This window comes from Oncorhynchus masou, chromosome 13 (assembly GCF_036934945.1).
Source record: "Oncorhynchus masou masou isolate Uvic2021 chromosome 13, UVic_Omas_1.1, whole genome shotgun sequence".
Classification (NCBI taxonomy): Eukaryota; Metazoa; Chordata; class Actinopteri; order Salmoniformes; family Salmonidae; genus Oncorhynchus; species Oncorhynchus masou.
The window spans coordinates 44871960-44893229 of record NC_088224.1 but is presented as its reverse complement, the minus strand read 5'-3'; the positions used below and the strand labels follow the sequence as shown (position 1 = coordinate 44893229).

Below are 21270 nucleotides of genomic sequence, written 5' to 3'. Positions count from 1 at the left end.
AGCAGCCACTCAATGTTAGTGGTGGCTGTTTAACAGCCTGATGTCCTTGAGATAGAAGCTGTTTTTCAGTCTCTCGGTCCCAGCTTTGATGCACCTGTACTGACCTCGCCTTCTGGATGATAGCGGGGTGAACAGGCAGTGGCTCGGGTGGTTGTTGTCCTTGATGATCTTTATGGCCTTCCTGTAACATCGGGTGGTGTAGGTGTCCTGGAGGGCAGGTAGTTTGCCCCCGGTGATGCATTGTGCAGACCCCACTACCCTCTGCAGAGCCTTACGGTTGTGGGCGGAGCAGTTGCCGTACCAGGCGGTGATACAGCCCGCCAGGATGCTCTCGATTGTGCATCTGCAGAAGTTTGTGAGTGCTTTTGGTGACAAGCCGAATTTCTTCAGCCTCCTGAGGTTGAAGAGGCGCTGCTGCGCCTCCTTCACGATGCTGTCTGTGTGGGTGGACCAATTCAGTTTGTCTGTGATATGTATGCCGAGGAACTTAAAACTTACTACCCTCTCCACTACTGTTCCATCGATGTGGATAGGGGGGTGTTCCCTCTGCTGTTTCCTAAAGTCCACAATCATCTCCTTAGTTTTGTTGACGTTGAGTGTGAGGTTATTGTCCTGACACCACACTCCGAGGGCCCTCACCTCCTCCCTGTAGGCCGTCTCGTCGTTGTTGGTAATCAAGCCTACCACTGTTCTGTCGTCCGCAAACTTGATGATTGAGTTGGAGGCGTGCATGGCCACGCAGTCGTGGGTGAACTGGGAGTACAGGAGAGGGCTCAGAACGCACCCTTGTGGGGCCCAAGTGTTGAGGATCAGCGGGGTGGAGATGTTGTTGCATACCCTCACCACCTGGGGGCGGCCCATCAGGAAGTTCAGTACCCAGTTGCATAGGGCGGGGTCGAGACCCAGGGTCTCGAGCTTGATGACGAGCTTGGAGGGTACTATGGTGTTAAATGCCAAGCTGTAGTCGATGAACAGCATTCTCACATAGGTATTCCTCTTGTCCAGATGGGTTAGGGCAGTGTGCAGTGTGGTTGAGATTGCATCGTCTGTGGACCTATTTGGGCGGAAAGCAAATTGGAGTGGGTCTAGGGTGTCAGGTAGGGTGGAGGTGATATGGTCCTTGACTAGTCTCTCAAAGCACTTCATGATGATGGAAGTGAGTGCTACGGGGCGGTAGTCGTTTAGCTCAGTTACCGTAGCTTTCTTGGGAACAGGAACAATGGTGGCCCTCTTGAAGCATGTGGGAACAGCAGACTGGGATAGGAATTGATTGAATATGCCTGTATACACACCAGCCAGCTGGTATGCGCATGCCCTGAGGGCGCGGCTGGGGATGCCGTCTAGGCCTGCAGCCTTGCGAGGGTTAACACGTTTAAATGTTTTACTCACCTCGGCTGCAGTGAAAGAGAGAGCCTCGTTTCCCTCTTTACGAAGTCGTTTTTTTTGGGTCGCCGGCTGGGATCCATTCCGTTGTCCTGGGTGAAAGGCAGAACACAGGATCCGCTTCGCGAAAGTCATATTCTTGGTCGTACTGATGGTGAGTTGACGCTGCTCTTATATTCAGTAGTTCTTCTCGACTGTATGTAATGAAACCTAAGGTGACCTGGGGTACTAATGTAAGAAATAACACGTAAAAAAACAAAAAACTGCATAGTTTCCTAGGAACGCGAAGCGAGGCGGCCATCTCTGTCGGCGCCGGAAGTATATTTCCCACTGTTTCCTATGGCCCCCTGACGATGACAGAAAGGTCTCTCAACTCTCCAGCACCCACCACAGTGTCTATTTCAGCCCCACATGAGATATTGTGACTGGGAGAGGAGACTATTTTTGACCTGCCTGTGCCTCCTATAGGGCTGGACGATATGGCCAAAATATCATATCACAGTATTTATCTAATTTCTGATGGTATTTTATGTTATTTTATGTTTTGGAATAATAAATTGACTTATGAGTAGGGGCATGACCCTAGGGTGGCAACATATACATTGTAAGTGATTTTCTGCACTCATTTGAGATCATTTCCACAGTTCAATGTATGGGTGCACGATATTGGCAGAAAAACTAGGCATTCTTTTTATGACGCAATTGCGATTTGATTTAGATCAAAACACTTGGGTAAACTGTTGGAATCATGGAAATAGAATGATTATTATAATTTTATTATTATTATAATGCCAGGGTTATTGTTACAGGGTAGGAACCAAACTGTTGGTCAGTATTTTCTAGGGGACCTACATAGCTGACTTAGTACACTTAGCCAGCTAAGTAGCGATTAGCATTAGTTGCTAATACGATTTATTAACAACTAGCTGTTTGCTAATGTTGATTTGATTTGATGATGTAGGAAACAAACTAAGTGTTATTATAGAATGCTTGTGGATTTATATTAAGATGTAAAGTGGAAACAGCATTGTTGTTATCAACATTGTTGCATGTGCTGCATTGACCATGCAGACTGAACGAAAGTGTCTCGTGGTCAAGGAACAAAAAATGTGCTCCTTGAGTGACAGGGGGCGGGCTAGGTCTTGTGAGTTAAGCAGCATGGAGAGAGACTGCTAGTGCAATTCTCTAGTGTTTTGGCTTCTATTTCTGTAAAACCAGGAGTGCTGTCCAGATATACCGTATTTTACCCTAATACCGGTATTGATGCAAGGATTGGTTTGGGTTTTTACTTTACCTTATAGGATCATATCACCTCTACCTTACCTGCCACCCTAGACCCACTTCAATTCACTTACCGCCCCAATAGATCCACAGACGATGCAATCGCCATCTATAAGAAGGCTGTTTATTGACTACAGCTCAGCATTCAACACCATAGTACCCTCCAAGCTCATCATTAAGCTGGAGGCCATGGGTCTGAACCTCGCCCTGTGCAACTGGGTCCTGGACTTCCTGACAGGCCACCCTCAGGTGGTGAAGATAGGAAACATCACCTCCACTCCGCTGATCCTCAACACTGGGGCCCCACAATGGTGTGTGCTCAGCCCTCTCCTGTACTCCCTGTTCACCCATGACTGCGTGACCAAGCACGCCTCCAGCTCAATCATCAAGTTTGCAGACGACACAACAGTAGTAGGCTTGATTGCCAACGATAATGAGACAAACTGGTGAGGGCCCAAAAAGGTGACACAATTCCTGGTGGGAAATTCAGGTTTTAACTAATTAAACAAAGAATCTGATCTACATAATCAGTCGCTGTGTAAAATAAAAAGTGGTTCATGTGAACCTAGCTCGTAGCAAAAAAAATGTAAAGAAAGCAATCCAATGTTATTTGTTGCCTAGACTTTACTGCGAATGACACTCAAGTCTTGAGAAAAAACAATACACTAATATTGCAGTTAGCCATGACAGCCTTTATAATATTATAATAGAATGCCTTTGACCACACATCTAAATATTGCACCTGGGGGAAAAAACATCTTAAAGTAGAAATAGATTGAAACTAACAGGCATTCTATTTTTACCGTATTATAGTGGCCACTATAGTAGACATCGATCAAGTGCACAAGGCTACATGTATGCAAAAATAGTTCACTGAGTAGAAAATTAAATACACCCCCCACCCCACACACACATGTGTTACTGCCACGTTCAACACAACAAAAGCAGTATCTTTGGGCTACACATTATTACACTGTACATGTGCCCATGGACAACGGTTCTACAATGTGCCAGTAGAGCATGATACCCTTTGTTGGCATAACTGATCTCTTTCAGGCAGAGTACACCTGGCATAACCCTTTTTATCCACTGTATTGAAAACGTGAGAAAGAGGGAAAGTGTGTGTTGTTTCTTTCACCTTTATAGTGGCTTCCATCCAGCTTAAGCCAGGCCCAGCTCCAGCTACACTTGTTTAACAAGCAACGTCTCATTTTCACCTAATTCTCTTATTCTGAAAATTAATCACATACTGTAAAGAGAAAACATTAGTTCGCAGATAGCAGTTAGTTCGTTAGCTAGTTAATGTGTCACACAGATTGCCAGGGTCCAGTAAGCAACTAACACGTTATAACTTGAGGAACGGTAAGGAGTCGTATACCAGTTAATACTATAGCGAATTGGTTTGGTTACTAACGTTAGCTCATCTGATATTGTAAACTTAAGTACCTAATGTTAGCTGCCAGCAAATTTTCACATCATGAATTCAAATATTTTATCAGTTAAGTTGGCAAACGTTGCTAAACATTTCTCTGGCTATCTAACAGAGAAATCGATCCAGCTAGCAAGATAACGTTACTTAATAATGTTAACAATATTTGTTCCACCACACTTTCTTCCTCACCTCAAACTTTCGAAATACCAGTTGTTTTACGGTTACAGCTCAAGAAGTATGCTTCATCACCGTCTCACCTACCTCTTAGCTATCGCTCAGGGGACGGGCTATTGTAAGTCAAATGGTAAACTGCCTCTCCCTTCTCACCTACCTTTTAGCTATCGTTCAGGGGACGGGCTGTTGTAAGTCAACTGGTAAACTGCCTTTCCCCTCTCTCTTCTCACCTACCTCTTAGCTATCGTTCAGGGGACGGGCTGTTGTAAGTTAACTGGTAATCTGCCTCTCCCTTCTCACCTACCTCTTAGCTATCGTTCAGGGGGCGTGCTGTTGTAAGTTAACTGGTAAACTGCCTTTCCACTCTCCCTTCTCACCAACCTCTTAGCTATCATGCAGGGGACGGGCTGTTTTAAGTTAACTGGTAAACTGCCTCTCCCTTCTCACCTATCTCTTAGCTATCGTTCTGGGGACGGGCTGTTGTAAGTTAACTGGTAAATTGCATTTCAACTTTCCCTTCTCACCTACCTCTTAGCTATCGTTCAGGGGACAGGCTGTTGAAAGTTAACTGGTAAACTTCCTCTCCCTTCTCACCTACCTCTTAGCTATCGTTAGGGGACGTGCTGTTGTAAGTTAACTGGTAAACTGCCTTTCCACTCTCACCAACCTCTTAGCTATCGTTCAGGGCAAACTACCTGCCCTCCAGGACACCTACAGCACCTGATGTCACAGGAAGGCCAAAAAAGATCATCAAGAACATCAACCACCCGAGCCACTGCCTGTTCACCCCACTTTCATCCAGAAGGCGAGGTCAGTACAGGTGCATCAAAGCTGGGATCGGGAGACTGAAAAACAGCTTTTATCTCAAGGCGATCAGACTATTAAACAGCCATCACTTGCACATTAGAGGCTGCTGCCTACACGCATAGACTAGAAATCACTGGCCACTTTAAGGAAAGGAACACTAGTCACTGTAATAATGTTTACATATCTGGCATTACTCATCTCATATGTATGTACTGTATTCTATACTATTCTACGGTATCTTAGTCACTTAATAATGTTTACATATCTTGCATTACTCATCTCATATGTATATAGTGTATTCTATACTATTCTACTGACATCGCTCGTCCATGTATGTATATAGTCTTAATTCATTCCTACTTAGATTCCTACTTAGATTTGTGTGTATTGGGTATATGTTGTGGAATTTGTTAGATATTACTTGTTAGATATTACTGCACTGTCGGAGCTAAAAGGTAGCATTTCGCTACACCTGCAGTAACATATGCTAATCACGTGTATGTGACCAATAACATTTGATTTGATATATTTCGATATTTGGTTTGTTAAATGTGATACGCCAATCCGTTTTTTATAGTTTACTCCACTACTTGGGTCATCCCTCTCCTTCTCTCTCACCAATCCCTGCCTCCTGTCACTCAAGGAGAGCACTTGTTGTTGCTCGACCACGAGATCATTTACCGATAGTTCACAGTGAGTTACTGTATTTTCTTTGGTTCACTCTTTGGTCTGCATGGTCAATGCAGCAGATGTAACAATATATTGATGACAATGATCCTGCTTTTGGCATTCTTAATATAAATCCACAAGCGTTCTATAATTACACTAATTGTTTGTGTATCTTACTGTCTGCAAACAGCTATTTTGTATTTTCTTAGCAACTTGTGTTAGCTTAAAAATTGTGTTAGCCACTTATGCTATTCGCTAGCTAGCTAGCTAGCTAATAATTGTACTAATTCAGAGCAAACATAGCTAGCTTATACAGCCTGATACCAGTGCTGGTGTGGGCCTGAATGTGCAACAGTATCTTCTAAATCAGAGAGGAATAGGCGAAGCATCAATATGTTAGCTACATGAAGTAAAAGAAAACATTAACTGTAGCCAAAGATTATAGGGTCCCACTCCTCTGGGAAACACTGACCAACACTTTGGTTCCTACCCTGTAACAATAACACCTCCAAAGAGATCCCATTAGTATTCTAATTCCTAATTCTATAAACGCCTCCCCGGCCCAATATTATTTTCTAACTATAGAATTTGAATATTCATTCTATTTCCATGACTCCAACAGTTCAATAGTTCTCCAACAGTTTGTATCTAAATTGCAATTGGAATAAATGGTTAAAAGAAATAAAGCAATTTTTTTTGCCCATATCGTGCAGCCCTACGTGGCAGTGTGGAAATGATCTCAAATCAGACACACTTTTGGTTGAAGTTTTATTGAACAGTATTAAACAATCAGAATGGAGAAACCCCCATTGAAATAACTTATCATTTAAGTGTTGCCACCCTAGGGTCATAAACAGCTCAAAGAAAAAGTATATTCAGGTATTGTCAAATACCGTCAGAAATTTGAAACATATTTTGAAAAGGATAGTTTATTTGAGGGCTTCAAATGCAACAGCACCTCCATTGGAGGAGGCATTGAGATATCCCACTAAACACAGATAAGTACTGTTGCTAAGCAGTAGAGAGAGCTGATTCAATAGGTGAGGATGTTAAACACACAGTGGGAGGATAGGAACATGATATGCACAGAGCACATCTCTCTGGCATTGGGGTCTCATTTGCTCCGACCGCTCTCTCTTCACTGACCTGAGCCCAAGACCATGCCCCAGGACTACCTGACATGATGACTCCTTGCTGTCCCCAGTCCATTTGGCTGTGCTGCTGCTCCAGTTTCAACTGTTCTGCCTTATTATTATTCAACCATGCTGGTCATTTATGAACATTTGAACATCTTGGCCATGTTCTGTTACAATCTCCACCCGGCACAGCCAGAAGAGGACTGGCCACCCCACATAGCCTGGTTCCTCTCTAGGTTTCTTCCTAGGTTTTGGCCTTTCTAATGAGTTTTTCCTTGCCACCGTGCTTCTACACCTTTATTGCTTGCTGTTTGGGGTTTTAGGCTGGGTTTCTGTACAGCACTTTGAGATATCAGCTGATGTACGAAGGGCTATATAAATAAATTTGATTTGACTGAACCATACAAGCCCCTCTTGAACTGAGCCTCCAATCTCATGAGCTACTACATAGAGTACCAGTCAAACGTTTGGACACACCTACTCATTCCATGGTTTTTCATTATTTTTTACTAGTTCCTACATTGTAGAATGATAGTGAAGACATCAAAACTATGAAATAACACATATAGAATCATGTAGTAACCAATAAAGTGTTAAACAAATCAAAATATATCTGACATTCTTCAACGTAGCCACCCTTTGCCTTGATGACAGCTTTGCACACTCAGAGGTGAGCCAAGAAAGTGAGAGGTGAGCCAAGAAATAAAGGAGTTTGACAGTGGGCTTGGAATCCTGGACTCATGATGCTGGGCTTGGCTCAGTGGACTGCATTGCTACTGTTGTTGACTGTTCATTGTGATGGATACAAGGCATCAAATAGTCCAAGGCTAAGCCAATGTTTACACCTGAGAAATTATGATTATTCCAGGTTCATTACCACTTCAAAGCCTCTTAAAATAGGCCTAGTGCCTGCGGAAATCTGTTAGCATGCATGTGAAGCTGTTTATTGTATGTGTGTCAGGCAGCGTGTGTTTGGTATGCATTTCATTTGTTGAGTCCATGGTGTGGGTAAGTTAAGCACACGTGTTCAGAATCAGAGCTGGTTTATTCCGCTCATCACAATTTCAAAACACATTATGCAACCTGCTGCTGCGGCTACTCCGGTCCAAAATAACCCCACTGCTGGGAGCTGGTTGGGGGGGGGGGGGGCTGGGATAAACCGTTCCCAACCCTGTTCATTCAAGGCCAGGGGGTAACAAGGGGTGGGGGCGAAGCTGGCAGCCAACCTCCCTAGCAATAACAAAGTCATCTCATCCTCTACCCCATAGCTAGCCCATATGCCCTAAGCGCACCCAGCACCCTCTGCATCTGACACCTTCCAAGATCACACCATAGTTTACATAATATCGTGCAAAACCTCTCACAGACATCACAGAGTTCACCAGCCAAGCATAAAAGGTGATAGACCTATCTATTGAACCCAAAAGACTGGATCCCCGTAGAGAACTGTAGACAAATATAATTTTGGGGGGACTCGGGACGTCCTGCAGTCTAAAAACAGCATGACTTAACATTCGAATACTCTATGATGCGTATGTTCTCAAGGCAATGACACACAAGAAGCATGGGATCTAAAGCTGTCAATGTCAACAGCAGCGCGTATTACAGTATAACCGTGTAACTGACGGTTACGGATGAAGACTGCCATGACAACTAAAGACGGGCCGGGGGGCATCTGTGCAGTTGAGTCGGGTTCTACGGTAACATGCTCTTAACAACGTGATGATGCTTTGTTGCTCCTTGCTGAAACAAGAAACTAGCAAAGGACACTTTGGTTGCCTAGGCAATGCCCCCCACAATGCAGCAGCAGCACACACTGAAATAGAATGAATAGACCTGGCTTGGAACCTCTAACCCTGGCAATTTGACTGGTAAATAGAATGAATAGACCTGGCTTGGAACCTCTAACCCTGGCAATTTGACTGGTAAATAGAATGAATAGACCTGGCTTGGAACCTCTAACCCTGGCAATTTGACTGGTAAATAGAATGAATAGACCTGGCTTGGAACCTTTAACCCTGGCAATTTGACTGGTAAATAGAATGAATAGATCTGGCTTGGAACCTTTAACCCTGGCAATTTGACTGGTAAATAGAATGAATAGACCTGGCTTGGAACCTTTAACCCTGGCAATTTGACTGGTAAATAGAATGAATAGACCTGGCTTGGAACCTTTAACCCTGGCAATTTGACTGGTAAAGTCATAGGTACACTCACATTGGCCCTCTGGTATTGTGACACAATACTTGGTAACACTTTACTTGACACCCAGTGTCATAACACATTATGACACGTCATAACCGTGCCATAATATGTTATAACACCTGACATAACCTGTCATAACACTGTCATGAACCAAATATTTACACTTTTGTGACATATATTGCATTATTTTATGGCTAGTTATGACACCTACAAGAGTGTCAAAACCCAAATTTATTCAAATTCGTTTTTCCCTGCCAAGAAGTTTGCTTTAGTTTTAAAGTTGGTTTCTTAAATCCTTTTTTGTTGTTTTTACAGTCATGTTTTTTTTATTATCATATTTTAAATAACTTTATGACATGGTCCTGAAGCATTATGACCATCCCGTGTCACTGTAATTGGACTAAGACAATAATGCTTCTTGACAGTGTCATAAAGTGTATGACCATCATAATCATACAAGCCAGATAGGCCTATCACATACATGCCCTTATATCAGTCATCAGTCAAAAAGAGGGTGTCTTGGCCTGCTCCTAAAATCTGCTCCTAAATCTGCAACAGAGCATTGGGGTAGCTGCATGCTTAACATCAATGTGTGTGCAATTTCAATGAGAATTTAATATGGTGAATTTTAAAAAAAAGTGATATAACCATAGCCTGTTGACATGTAGGCTATTTTGTAATGCAGTGGTTCCCAACAAGGGTTAATTGGCCCATCCACAGGGGGTACTTGAAAAGACTCATGAGACCATAGGCCTACTGGTAAAATTCACATGAGGGGGTACTTCAGGGGTACTCCAGGCAGAACAAAATATACTTGGTGGTACATTATCAAGCTTGGGAACCACTGGTGTAATGGAATGTTTTGCCACTCTTATGTAGGTGTCATAACCAGCCATAAAATATCGCAATATATACTATATACAGTGTCTTCGGAAAATATTCAGAGCCCTTTACGTTTTCCACATTTTATAACCTTAGTCATATTCTAAAATGTATTAAATAAAAAACAATCGCTAACTAGCTAATACATGTGCTGAGTCAGAGCAAACGTAACAAGCTATACAGCCTGATAAAACCAGTGATGGTGTAGATCTACATCTGTGCAACAGTTTCTTCTAAATCAAAGAGGAATACTCAATGCAAGAATATGTAATCTGTTTGAAGTGGCTAAGAAAAAACATTCAATGTAGCCAAAGGATGCGGTCCAAACACTTAAAAGACACCCTATCTCCTCAGCCCTTAAATTAAGTGGACACTTCTGATGACGTATCATGACGCCTGACGAGTATACACTTGCAGGGAAAGGGGCGAGGGAGGAAGGAATGATTTTTAAATGGACCACCCTTGGCCGGAATTTCGTCACTCGTTCATCCCGCGATGATTGTGGGTGCTTTACAGTGGGGCAAAAAAGTATTTAGTCAGCCACCAATAGTGCAAGTTCTCCCACTTAAAAAGATGAGAGAGGCCTGTAGTTTTCATCATAGGTACACTTCAACTATGACAGACAAAATGAGAAAAAAAATCCAGAAAATCACATTGTAGGATTTTTAATGAATTTATTTGAAAATTATTCCTGATTCTAACTGGATTATATTTGATAAGCTGCCCTCTGTGTTCTCTGTGTTCTGTTAGACAAGAAACTCTTTAACCACATTATAGCAGTCAGTGTGTTTCTATGGGGACACATGGTTACTTCCGGCGCCGACAGAGATGGCCGCCTCGCTTCGTGTTCCTAGGAAACTATGCAGTTTTTTGTTTTTTTACGTGTTATTTCTTACATTAGTACCCCAGGTCATCTTAGGTTTCATTACATACAGTCGAGAAGAACTACTGAATATAAGATCAGCGTCAACTCACCATCAGTACGACCAAGAATATGACTTTCGCAAAGCGGATCCTGTGTTCTGCCTTTCAACCAGGACAACGGAATGGATCCCAGCCGGCGACCGAAAAAAACGACTTCGTAAAAGAGGGAAACGAGGCGGTCTTCTGGTCAGACTACGGAGACGGGCACATCGTGCCCCACTTCCTAGCATTCTTCTCGCCAATGTCCAGTCTCTTGACAACAAGGTTGATGAAATCCGAGCAAGGGTAGCATTCCAGAGGGACATCAGAGACTGTAACGTTCTTTGCTTCACGGAAACACGGCTCACTGGAGAGACGCTCTCGGATGCGGTGCAGCCAGCGGGTTTTTCCACACATCGCGCCGACAGAAACAAACACCTTTCTGGTAAGAAGAGTGGTGGGGGCGTATGCCTTATGGCTAACGAGACGTGGTGTGATCACAGAAACATACAGGAACTCAAATCCTTCTGTTCACCTGATTTAGAATTCCTCACAATCAAATGTAGACCGCATAATCTACCAAGAGAATTCTCTTCGATTATAATCACAGCCGTATATATTCCCCCCCAAGCAGACACATCGATGGCTCTGAATGAACTTTATTTGACTCTTTGCAAACTGGAATCCACACATCCTGAGGCTGCATTCATTGTTGCTGGGGATTTTAACAAGGCTAATCTGAAAACAAGACTCCCTAAAATGTATCAGCATATCGATTGCACCACCAGGGCTGGCAAAACCTTGGATCACTGTTATTCTAACTTCCGCGACGCATATAAGGCCCTGCCCCACCCCCCTTTCGGAAAAGCTGACCACGACTCCATTTTGCTGATCCCTGCCTACAGACAAAAACTAAAACAAGAAGCTCCCACGCTGAGGTCTGTCCAACGCTGGTCCGACCAAGCTGATTCCACACTCCAAGACTGCTTCCATCACGTGGACTGGGACATGTTTCGGATTGCGTCAGGCAACAACATTGACGAATACGCTGATTCGGTGTGCGAGTTCATTAGAACGTGCGTTGAAGATGTCGTTCCCATAGCAACGATTAAAACATTCCCTAACCAGAAACCGTGGATTGATGGCAGCATTCGCGTGAAACTGAAAGCGCGAACCACTGCTTTTAATCAGAGCAAGGTGACTGGAAACATGACCGAATACAAACAGTGCAGCTATTCCCTCCGTAAGGCTATCAAACAAGCTAAGCGTCAGTATAGAGACAAAGTAGAATCTCAATTCAACGGCTCAGACACAAGAGGTATGTGGCAGGGTCTACAGTCAATCACGGACTACAAGAACAAATCCAGCCCAGTCATGGACCAGGATGTCTTGCTCCCAGGCAGACTAAATAACTTTTTTGCCCGCTTTGAGGACAATACAGTGCCACTGACACGGCCTGCAACGGAAACATGCGGTCTCTCCTTCACTGCAGCCGAGGTGAGTAAAACATTTAAACGTGTTAACCCTCGCAAGGCTGCAGGCCCAGACGGCATCCCCAGCCGCGCCCTCAGAGCATACGCAGACCAGCTGGCTGGTGTGTTTACGGACATATTCAATCAATCCCTATACCAGTCTGCTGTTCCCACATGCTTCAAGAGGGCCACCATTGTTCCTGTTCCCAAGAAAGCTAAGGTAACTGAGCTAAACGACTACCGCCCCGTAGCACTCACTTCCGTCATCATAAAGTGCTTTGAGAGACTAGTCAAGGACCATATCACCTCCACCCTACCTGACACCCTAGACCCACTCCAATTTGCTTACCGCCCAAATAGGTCCACAGACGACGCAATCTCAACCACACTGCACACTGCCCTAACCCATCTGGACAAGAGGAATACCTATGTGAGAATGCTGTTCATCGACTACAGCTCGGCATTTAACACCATAGTACCCTCCAAGCTCGTCATCAAGCTCGAGACCCTGGGTCTCGACCCCGCCCTGTGCAACTGGGTACTGGACTTCCTGACGGGCCGTCCCCAGGTGGTGAGGGTAGGCAACAGCATCTCCACCCCGCTGATCCTCAACACTGGGGCCCCACAAGGGTGCGTTCTGAGCCCTCTCCTGTACTCCCTGTTCACCCACGACTGCGCGGCAACGCACGCCTCCAACTCAATCATCAAGTTTGCGGACGACACAACAGTGGTAGGCTTGATTACCAACAATGACGAGACGGCCTACAGGGAGGAGGTGAGGGCCCTCGGAGTGTGGTGTCAGGACAATAACCTCACACTCAACGTCAACAAAACTAAGGAGATGATTGTGGACTTCAGGAATCAGCAGAGGGAACACCCCCCAATCCACATCGATGAAACAGTAGTGGAGAGGGTAGTAAGTTTTAAGTTCCTCGGCATACACATCACAGACAAACTAAATTGGTCCACTCACACAGACAGCATCGTGAAGAAGGCGCAGCAACGCCTCTTCAACCTCAGGAGGCTGAAGAAATTCGGCTTGTCACCAAAAACACACACAAACTTCTACAGATGCACAATCGAGAGCATCCTGGCGGGCTGTATCACCGCCTGGTAGGCAACTGCTCCGCCCTCAACCGTAAGGCTCTCCAGAGGGTAGTGAGGTCTGCACAAGGTATCACCGGGGGCAAACTACCTGCCCTCCAGGACACCTACACCACCCGATGTTACAGGAAGGCCATAAAGATCATTAAGGACAGCACCCACCCGAGCCACTGCCTGTTCACCCCGCTATCATCCAGAAGGCGAGGTCAGTACAGGTACATCAAAGCTGGGACCGAGAGACTGAAAAACAGCTTCTATCTCAAGGCCATCAGACTGTTAAACAGCCACCACTAACATTGACTGGCTGCTGCCAACACACTGACTCAACTCCAGCCACTTCAATAATGGGAATTGATAGGAAAGGATGTAAAATATATCACTAGCCACTTTAAACAATGCTACCTAATATAATGTTTACATACCCTACATTATTCATCTCATATGTATACGTATATACTGTACTCTATCATCTACTGCATCCTTATGTAATACATGTATCACTAGCCACTTTAACTATGCCACTTTGTTTACATACTCATCTCATATGTATATACTGTACTCAATACCATCTACTGTATCTTGCCTATGCTGCTCTGCACCATCACTCATTCATATCTTTATGTACATATTCTTTATCCCCTTATACACAGTGTAAGATATTAGTTTTGGAATTGTTAGTTAGATTACTTGTTGGTTATTACTGCATTGTTGGAACTGGAAGCACAAGCATTTCGCTACACTTGCATTAACATCTGCTAACCATGTGTATGTGACAAATAAAATTCGATTTGATTTGATTTGATAGCAGGGGGTGTAAAAACATAACACATATGTTTTTCCAGCAGTAGACTATGATCAATAATGTCAAAAGCTGCACTGAAGTCTAAAAAGACAGCCTCCACAACCATGATATTGAAATGAGATGTTCGATGAGCAGGTGTCCACATACTTTTGGTCATGTAGTGTATGTCACAACAGTTCTAAATATATGTGCTACGGCAAGTTATGTCAGCTGTTATGATATATTTTGACATGGTTATGACTGTGTCATAACGTGTTATGATGCTGGGTGTCAGGTAAAGTATTGCCCAATACTTTTGTAAGACACATTTCAGTTGAATGCATTCAGTACAATCGACTAGGTATTCACCTTTCCCTTTCCATGGTAATGTAGAATGTTAATTCAAATGATATTAACTGATGTGGCTCATGCAATGGAATGTATTTTTTGTAATGTCAATTGAGTTTAATCAACAAATCACAGAAAATATCGATGGGTACACTTCCTGCTCACACTTCCTGCTTTGCTTCTATGGGTACAACCGAAATGGCCGCCAGTCCACCCATTATGTCATTATTGACTTGAATGGGGACTATTCATTCTATTTCTATGGCAGCACATGGCAGCAAATGCAGTTATGAGCTAAGGAGATGAGAAAATGTGAGTCCCCCAAAAATTCATTTGGCTGTCCAATTACCGTAATCCAAAATTCCATGACCATCACAACTCTGTGTGTGTGTGTGTGTGTGTGTGTGTGTGTGTGTGTGTGTGTGTGTGTGTGTGTGTGTGTGTGTGTGTGTGTGTGTGTGTGTGTGTGTGTGTGTGTGAAAGGTCAGTTACTGTAAAGCCTATCTGTTAAAATTGGGACTTCCATTTTCAATTAAATTCACTGTGCATTCGACCCTGGTTCTTGTCACTGTGAATGTTATCGGTGTGGGTGACTCTGGTTTATTGTAGGACTGATTTCAGACCCAGCCAGGTTACCTCTATTCCAGGATGTCGTTACTGGGCCTCGTTCCAGGCAAGGGAGGTGACATAAGTGAGGAGTTGCATAGCTCTATAGACACGCCAGTCCCCTGAGTTGTATCTCCACTGTCACACACAGGCCAAATGCAATACCAGAGGCAGCAGAAAATAGCATGCCCCCGCCCCCGGAAAATAGGCTAAAGCATAGGCCACACAGTAATGGAAACCATTTCCACTCCTCTCTAAAAACACATTTTCCTCTCCTTGTATGTACAACCTAGTAACCACAGGTGTCTACATATTCTCCCTTCCCTGTCATTCTCCTCTTATCTAGGCTATTTCAATACCCTATCATTTATTATTTCCCTCAGTGTGACTGACATCAACTTCCATTCAATGGATAAACAAACATCCTATTCATAATCTATCAATTTTTATCAAAGGAGCATGCTCTATTTTGTTTTGATTCTAGTCCACTTCCACATTTTCCTCCTCTGCTCCTCTCTCACGCTCCTCCTTCTCCCTCCCTTCTCTTTCTCTATCCTGGTCTCTTTTTAATGCAGCCATATCTTGTTCCTGTCTCATTTTCTCCCATTCTGGCTAGTGAAGGGCGGGAATGACCATTTCCTTTCTGAGAGACATGCAGGGACTCTCCCCTTTACCACATTATTGCCCTCTCTCTTCCCCTTTGAGATACCACGACCACTATTCTACGGTACAGCAAGACAATGTCAAAGATGGAGAAGACACACACACACACACACAACAAAACAAAAAAACACACTCATGTTATCAGAGCAGAGCAGACCTACCGTCAGCACATGCTCCCCTTCACAGTTCCCCGCCATCTGGGCTAAAACATCAGTGGCAGCCGAGGCAGCTGTGGCGTTAGCTGGCTTCTTCTCTCTTATCTCCCGTGTGAGTGTTTCTGTGAGCGTGTATGTGGACTTGTGTGTGTCTGCACTCCAACTGAAACACTGGAATACTGGGTTGCTCTTGCCGGCTCGTCTGTGATTATACGGAGTGAGAGAGCAGGGCACTGCCTGCCTTAAAACAGACCTGCTCCTCTCCGACAACCCGCTCCTTTCTCAGCAGCCAATCCCCCGCAACCATGAATATTTAATTTGCCCAGCCAAAAGCACACGCAGGCGGGCATACACACAGAGAGGACATACACAGAGGACACACACATATACCCCCCCCCCTCCACACACACACACACCCACAGTGGCATTCAGGGCAAACACCCACACGCACACACATTTCTCACAGACATTACCCAGAGGGCGATGAGAATTGAAAAGGATAGACAGAGATGTGTTCATTACGTGTCTCTGCCTCCATTGATTCTGCTACATTCGTGATCTTTATCACAGTCTCAAGGTCATGTACACATCTTTCAGCACCTTCTAATTCCATGGAGACTCATGACTCATGCGCTCAGAATACCACGTCCACAAACAGTTCCATAAGGTCGTAAAACATAGGACTTATGGGGTGGTCAGTGTAACATCATGCTTGTGCAATAGTAAGACAGAAAATGGTCAATCAAGGACTCTATGTGTATCCCAAATGACACACTTATACCTACATAGGCCCTGTGGATCCTGGTCAAACGTAGTGCACTATATAGGGAATCAGGTGCCACTTGGGACTCAGACTAGGTCTACAACATGAGGAAACTGGTATTTCAAATAGACTTACACTACCTAAATCAAATCCATTTTCATCTTTCAGTCTCAAACACAGAAAGGTACAAGTCATTAATGACTAGAGACAGGACAAAGCCATACAACTGATCATTGCCTAACATTAAATGCAGTTCAATGGAAACTGAGGGGCAGGGTGACACCTAATGGCAGATTCGGAATCTCACACTGAGGCAAAGCAAGACAGCTGACACACACACACACACACACACACACACACACACACACACACACACACACACACACACACACACACACACACACACACACACACACACACACACACGCTGAAACAAACATGGGGGATTGTACATTCCTACAATTCATAAGAAGGCATGGCAAGGCCAATTTGCTAATTTATTTTAAACAGGATTTGAAGGTCAGGCTCCCTAATTATGTTTTTGTGCTGTGTAGGGCTGGGCTATATACCATATTTGACTATATACCGGTATTGATGCACGGACCGGTTTGGATTTTTACTTTACCTTCTATAACGGATATTGAATGTTTGGTTTGTTAAATGTGATACGCCTTGTGTAATGTCCATTTTTATAGTTTACTCCTCTACTTGAGTCATCCCTCTCTGCACCGTTTTCCACACAGACCTAGTCCCACCCCCTCACTCAAGTAGCGGAGTCATGGTGCACAGTAGAGGTCTGCGCAGACCGATTTCTTTAGCCTGCTCCCACAGCTTTTCATACCTCACTCTGCCAGCACTGATCTGCTACCCCAAGAACTGGTCCTGAATCCAACCGCAGCCCTGCAATGTTATTTTAGGCATATGTGTCACAGCTCACTTGCCAGCCATGGTCCCATCAATTCTGCACCCTATAGGCAATATTAAATGTGCAAAAATAACTTGAGAAATAGCTTAAATTACCAGAGATTCTCACATGGCTCTTGTATTAGGCTATCAGCTAATATGCTATATGTAGCTTGAAGAAAGTAGGAGAGTAGGAGAGACTTGCACTTTCTCTTGAGCTATTTTTATAGCCTACCTTTTATGAGTGGGAAGACTTTCAGACTGAGAAATATGGGTGATCAATATTTTGGGCTATTTCTAGGCAATGTTGTAAACTATTTAGGAAGTACATTTCCTTAGAAGGATAACTGCCCCATGCATAAGCTATAGCCTACTCTATTTAATTGAGACCACACACACACCTGATCTCACTGGTATGGGTACCGAACTTGAAGCAGAGAGAATGATGACAGCAACACTTGCTACGTTTTCGCACAGGCCTATAGGATATAGCCTACCTTTTAGGAGGACGATTTGCAGGCAGAGACAAATAAATGGGTAATCAATACTTATTGAAAATTAAAAGGCGCAAACCTTGCTACCTATAGTAGCCTAACCTGAGCGTTGTGCCTTTTCAATTATGACATTTTTTGATTGCACTTCGACTCACGTTGGTTGAGCGCCCTCCACTTCTTTCCATTGTCAATATTTATTTACAGACACTGAAGTAAACTACAGTCGAATCATATTTACGTTCATTTCATATGTAAGTTAACTGCCACGTGATTCTCTGCCCATGTATGCAGCCTACTCTATTTCGATGAGATCACACATACTAGACACACTTGAACTCTCACGCCCAAATAGGGAGTTAGGCTACTGAAGTTGAAGCAATAAATTCTGAGTGTGTGAATAATGTTTTTAATACAAGGCTGGAAACATAATTTTTTTTAGAAAAAGTCAAGGGGTCTGAATACTTTCCGAATGCACTGTAGAGGAGGTCTTAAAATGGCTTAGATCCGGGATTGATATGACAACAGCCAAGTGAAAGTGCAGGGCGCCAAATTCAAAACAACAGAAATCTCATAATTTTAATTCCTCAAACATAAAAGTATTTTACTTGTTGTTAATCCCACCACAGTGTCCGATTTCAAAAAGGCTTTACGACGAAAGCACACCAAACGATTATGTTAGGTCTGCACCTAGTCACAGAAAAACATAGAGAAGAGCTAAAGAAAGGAGTCACAAAAAGCAGAAATAGAGATAAAATGAATCACTAACCTTTGATGATCTTCATCAGATGACACTATTAGGACTTCATGTTACACAATACATGTATGTTTTGTTCGATAAAGTTCATATTTATATCCAAAATTCTCAGTTTACATTGGTGCGTTTTTTTTTCCAAAACATCCTGTGATTTTGCAGAGATCCACATCAATTTACTGAAATACTCATAATAAACATTAATAAAAGTTACAACTGTTATGCATGGAACTTTAGATAAACTTCTCCTTAATGCAACCGCTGTGTCAGATTTCAAAAAAGCTTTACCGAAAAAGCACAGCATGCAATAATCTGAGTACAGCGCTCAGACAACAAAACGAGCCATGCAGATATCCGCCATGTGTGGAGTCAACAAAGTCAGAAATATCATTATAAATATTAATTTATCTTTGATGATCTTCATCAGAATGCACTCCCAGGAATCCGTTCCACAATAAATGTTTAATTTGTTCGATAAAGTCCATCAGTTATGTCCAAATACCTCCTAGTTGTTTGCACATTTAGTTCACAAATCCAAATTCATGAGGTGTGATCACTAGGTCCAGACGAAAAGTCAACAATTTCCTTTACAGTCTGTAGAAACATGTCAAACGATGTATAGAATCAATATTTATGATGTTTTTAACATAAATCTTCAATAATGTTCCAACCGGGGAATTCCTTTGTCTTCAGAAATGCAATGGAATGCAAGCTAACTCTCACGTGAACGCGCGTGACCAGCTCCTGCCACTCTGGCAGACCTCTGACTCATTCAGCTACCATTCCCCCCTCCTTCACAGTAGAAGATTCAAACAATGTTCTAAAGACGGTTGATATCTAGTGGAAGCCTTAGGACGTGCAATATGACCCCCTAGACACTGTATATTCGATTGGCAATGAGTTGAAAAACGACAAACCTCAGATTTCCCACTTCCTGGTTGGATTTTTTCTCTGCTATATTAGTTCTGTTATACTCACATCATTCAAACAGTTTTAGAAACTTCAGAGTGTCTTCTATCCAAATCTACTAATAATATGCATATATTAGCAACCTGTTCAGTCTTATTAAGGACCCCCAGATTCCCCGCTAGGTTATATCCCACCCATTTCTAAACCAAAGTGCCACCCCTGTCTTACACAATTAGTAGAGAGGATGAGGAGAGAGGATGCAGGATTTGAACAATCTATGGCTCCTGAGGAGGAAAGACCCATGATTCGCTCATCCTCCTCAGGAGCATCATATACTTTACAGAAACATAAAGCCACAAGCTTCTTGTTGGCATTAGCTAGCAACTTGGCTAGCTTGTTAGCATTCCCCAAAATCGAAGTTCAAGCTGTGAAAACAAAATAACGGTTGCTTTACAGAGGTGCCATTGTCAAAACAATTTAAAATCATATTCTCACCACGTGTTGTACAACAAAAGCTATTCAATCCAGTACAGAGACCGAACCACAGGGGCAGAAGCATATCTTTCTCTGTCTCTGCATTTGCTAAGACAATTCTCAAACAAAGACATTATGGGCGACGACACATACACACACACACACACACACACACACACACACACACACACACACACACACACACACACACACACACACATATATATATATATATATATATATATACATACTGCTCAAAAAAAATAAAGGGAACACTAAAATAACACATCCAAGATCTGAATGAATGAAATATTCTTATTAAATACTTTTTTCTTTACATAGTTGAATGTGCTGACAACAAAATCACACAAAAATTATCAATGGAAATCAAATTTATCAAGCTATGGAGGTCTGGATTTCGAGCTACACTCAAAATTAAAGTGGAAAACCACACTACAGACTAATCCAACTTTGATGTAATGTCCTTAAATCAAGTCAAAATGAAGCTCATTACATTAGTGTGTGTGGCCTCCACGTGCCTGTATGACCTCCCTACAACGCCTGGGCATGCTACTGATGAGGTGGCGGATGGTCTCCTGAGGGATCTCCTCCCAGACCTGGACTAAAGCATCCGCCAACTCCAGGACAGTCTGTGGTGCAACGTGACGTTGGTGGATGGAGCGAGACATGATGTTTCAGATGTGCTCAATTGGATTCAGGTCTGGGGAACGGGCGGGCCAGTCCATAGCATCAATGCCTTCCTCTTGCAGGAACTGCTGACACACTCCAGCCACATGAGGTCTAGCATTGTCTTGCATTAGGAGGAACTCAGGGCCAAACGCACCAGCATATGGTCTCACAAGGAGTCTGAGGATCTCATCTCGGTACCTAATGGCAGTCAGGCTACCTCTGGCGAGCACATGGAGGGCTCTGCGGCCCCCCAAAGAAATGACATCCCACACCATGACTGACCCA

General features: G+C 43.4%; 1 protein-coding gene across 4 annotated transcripts in view; it reads right to left on the bottom strand.

The window, feature by feature from the left end:
- Nucleotides 1-16203, bottom strand: part of LOC135552402 (sodium bicarbonate cotransporter 3-like) — a 61340-nt gene extending 45137 nt beyond the window's left edge. For all 4 annotated transcript variants that reach the window (XM_064983990.1, XM_064983989.1, XM_064983987.1 and 1 more), the window contains exon 1: nt 16008-16203. In XM_064983990.1, the coding sequence (XP_064840062.1) occupies nt 16008-16043 (36 nt within the window). In that variant the 5' untranslated portion in view covers nt 16044-16203. The remainder of the gene's footprint in view (nt 1-16007) is intronic.
- Between the last annotated feature and the right edge of the window lie 5067 nt (nt 16204-21270).